The sequence below is a fragment of the Gracilinanus agilis genome, chromosome 4 (assembly GCF_016433145.1).
Source record: "Gracilinanus agilis isolate LMUSP501 chromosome 4, AgileGrace, whole genome shotgun sequence".
NCBI classification, from domain to species: domain Eukaryota; kingdom Metazoa; phylum Chordata; class Mammalia; order Didelphimorphia; family Didelphidae; genus Gracilinanus; species Gracilinanus agilis.
In genome coordinates this window covers 246,484,019-246,487,209 of record NC_058133.1, presented here as the reverse complement: position 1 = coordinate 246,487,209, position 3,191 = coordinate 246,484,019, and the positions used below count along the sequence as shown (strand labels likewise).

General features: G+C 37.9%; 1 protein-coding gene across 1 annotated transcript; it reads left to right on the top strand.

Moving 5' to 3' along the window:
- The first annotated feature begins 668 nt into the window (after positions 1-668).
- LOC123246286 (putative olfactory receptor 2W6) lies at positions 669-1,607 on the top strand. Its single transcript, XM_044675205.1, has one exon. It carries the CDS (start codon positions 669-671, stop codon positions 1,605-1,607), a length of 939 nt encoding a protein of 312 aa, XP_044531140.1.
- The last annotated feature ends 1,584 nt before the right edge of the window (positions 1,608-3,191 follow it).

Sequence of the window (3,191 nt, the reverse complement as noted above, 5' to 3'; positions counted from 1 at the left end):
TAGAGTCAACTATATTGATACTCTATATCTTTCCAAAGAGCAAGAAAGAACCTATCAAGGAGAGAAAATTTCACTTGACCTTTAATAGTTTCTCTTATAGTTTATTATTTAATATAAATGGATTTTCTCTTGTGGCTTCTATCTTTTTGACCATGCCTATAGAAGTGGCTTTTATGCTTTTTTACCCTCCAAGGTCAATTATTTGGTGACAGTAGCATAGTCATCAGGCTAAAGGAAAATCTTCATATAAGTCAGTTAGTGGTAGGGTTTAGAGTAAAGAGTACAAGATTAGGAATCCAAAATTTTAGAATGGGTTCCTAGTCACATTTGGGCTTTGCAAGTCTCAACTTGGATATCTGTCAATACCATATGAGGTTTATGCAAGGAGAGTGTTTTAAATTATATGTTAAGGTATAAATCGTATGTTTTATCACATGGTTCTAGGCTGCTCCAAATCGCCTAACAGGCTAGTTTGCAAACTATCATTGACCACAAAGTATGAGACGTGATTGTTGACATGAAAAGAATCCATTCCAACTATTGAGAAGACATTTTAAAGTTCAGGTCTCATGGATGCTGGTTCAATAATGTATAGGAAAAAATTTGTGTATAAGTAGCAACATCATAATTTAATTCTTTGTATAGGTAATGTGATATCATCAAGGGTGATGGAAACAGCCAATGAGACCTTTGAAGGATACTTCATCTTACTGGGTTTCTCTGACCGGCCAATGCTTGAGATGACTCTCTTTTTCATCAATCTAATTTTTTACTTTTTTGCTGTCACGGGCAATTCAACTATCATCCTGCTCTCCCTCTTGGACCCTCGACTTCATACTCCCATGTACTTCTTCCTCAGTAACTTGTCTCTTTTGGATCTTTGCTATACAACCAGCAGTATCCCCCAGATGTTAGTAAATCTCTGGGGTCCCAGAAAAACCATCACATATACAGGCTGTGTGGTTCAGCTTTTTGCTTTTCTCTCAGTGGGAGGTATTGAATGCATTCTCCTCTCAGTCATGGCCTATGACCGTTATGTAGCAGTCTGCAAGCCCCTCCACTACATGGTCATCATGCACCCCCAGTTGTGTTTACAACTGGCTGCTTTTGCCTGGCTTAGTGGAATTGCCAACTCCATTCTGATGTCTCCACTCACCTTGTCACTTGGGCGGTGTGGCCAACGACATATCAACCACTTTGTATGTGAGATGCCAGCTCTGATACGAATCTCCTGTGCTGATACTAGTCGAGTGGAGGGCCTAGCCTTCTTCCTGGCCATCCCTATTGTTCTGGTGCCCCTCACCATGATCCTGGTCTCCTATGGGTACATTGCTGCTGCTGTGATGAATATTAAGTCAACAGCTGGCAGGAAGAAAGCCTTCAACACTTGTTCTTCACATATGATTGTTGTATCACTCTTCTATAGCACCATCATTTACATGTACATGCAGCCAGGCAATGTGGCTAGTCAGGACCAAGGCAAGTTCCTCACTCTCTTCTATTGTCTAGTGACACCTACCTTGAATCCCTTCATCTACACTCTGAGAAACAAAGAAGTTAAAGGGGCAATGAGAAAGGTCCTAGGGTATGGCTCAAGCCTACACTGACACTGGGGGATGGGAGGGTGGGATGGCACAGGACATTACTGGGCCTTCAAGTATCTGATTTTAAGTCAAAGCTTCTTCATCCTGTATTTGAGCACTAAAATTTTGTTATTAAAAATTGTGCTGTTCATTACACAAGCATTTATTGGGCACTAAAGTAATGGATACTCCTGGGACTGAGAATGGAGCAAGGCCAATCTGAGACAAAATTTGTTTTCTTTCTCTACTTTTGGTGTTGTATCCACAGGTGACCTCCTCCTGAGCTCCACTTTCTAGGCCTAATGTCCTCATGCTGCCTTCTGCATATCTTGTGTCCAAGTCTCCCAACTAAGTACTCCTCTTGAATTTACCCTCCCTAGTGGATACTCAAAGCTTTCTCCCTAATCACTCAGGGCATCTATTTATATCTACCAAATGTAAAATTAAAATTAATATAAACAATTAATATAATATAATAAATGATTAATATAAAATTAATAAAGTAATATAAAATTAATATAAAATAAAATATTAATTAAATATTATTATTTAATTTTATTTATTTCACGCAAATTAAATAAATAATTAGGTATTAAATTTAAAATAATATAATAAAATAAATTAATATAAAGTAACTCCAAATATATTTATAAGATTGATTAATAATCACTAGAAGTAAATAGGTAAATAGAATAAAAAGGTAATTATCTAACACGTGCCCATGCTAATCTACCTGCTCAAAAAGCCTGCTCCACCACAGGCAACACAGGAAGGAAAGAGTGCTAGACACAGAACTCCAACCTCTTTATGTCCTGTCTATGTCAGCACATAACAACAGGAAGTGAATGGGGTTCTGGGAATCATAGTTTTGCTGAGGATCACAGTTTTTAGGGTAACAGATTCTAATTTCAAAATCGCCCCTGAGATCCTTTGGAAGACTAGTCTCCCCAGTGGATCTTGTAAACAATAACCAACTTATAAATTACAATAATTTGTGGATAAAAAGGAAAGAGAACAAAACCAATGATTACTAGGCACATTGACAAAAAGCCAATTGCGGGCAGTCCCTTTTGGCATGAGAGTATGCATACAAAATAAATGTGTTACAATCCCCCACCGACCCCAGTTCAATTTCACTACAACCCAAAGTTCATTCTGGATCTTTTGATGCAGTGTGAAGTGTCTGTAATTATCTCCATGGCACATTTTCCAAGCAGTTCACTTCTTGGATTCTGGGAAGTAGCAAGTTTCTTAACCTAAAGTTACTCTCAAAAGAATTTAAAGTTTGCATTATAGCATAATATATCAAAGGTCAGGCATTCTTTTATCTCTCTTTGGGCATAGTTCCAAAGTGCCATTAAGAATGGTTGGATCAGTTCACAACTCCACCAGCAGGGCATTAATGTCCCAATTTTGCCACATCCCCTCCAACATTCATTATTCTCCCCTGCTATCATTTCAGCCAATCTGCTAGGTGTGAGGTGATACCTCAGCGTTGTTTTGATTTGCATTTCTCTAATTATTAGAGATTTAGAACTTGTGCTTATTGATAGTTTTGATTTCTTTATCTGAAAATTGCCTATTCATGTCCCTTGCCCATTTATCAAT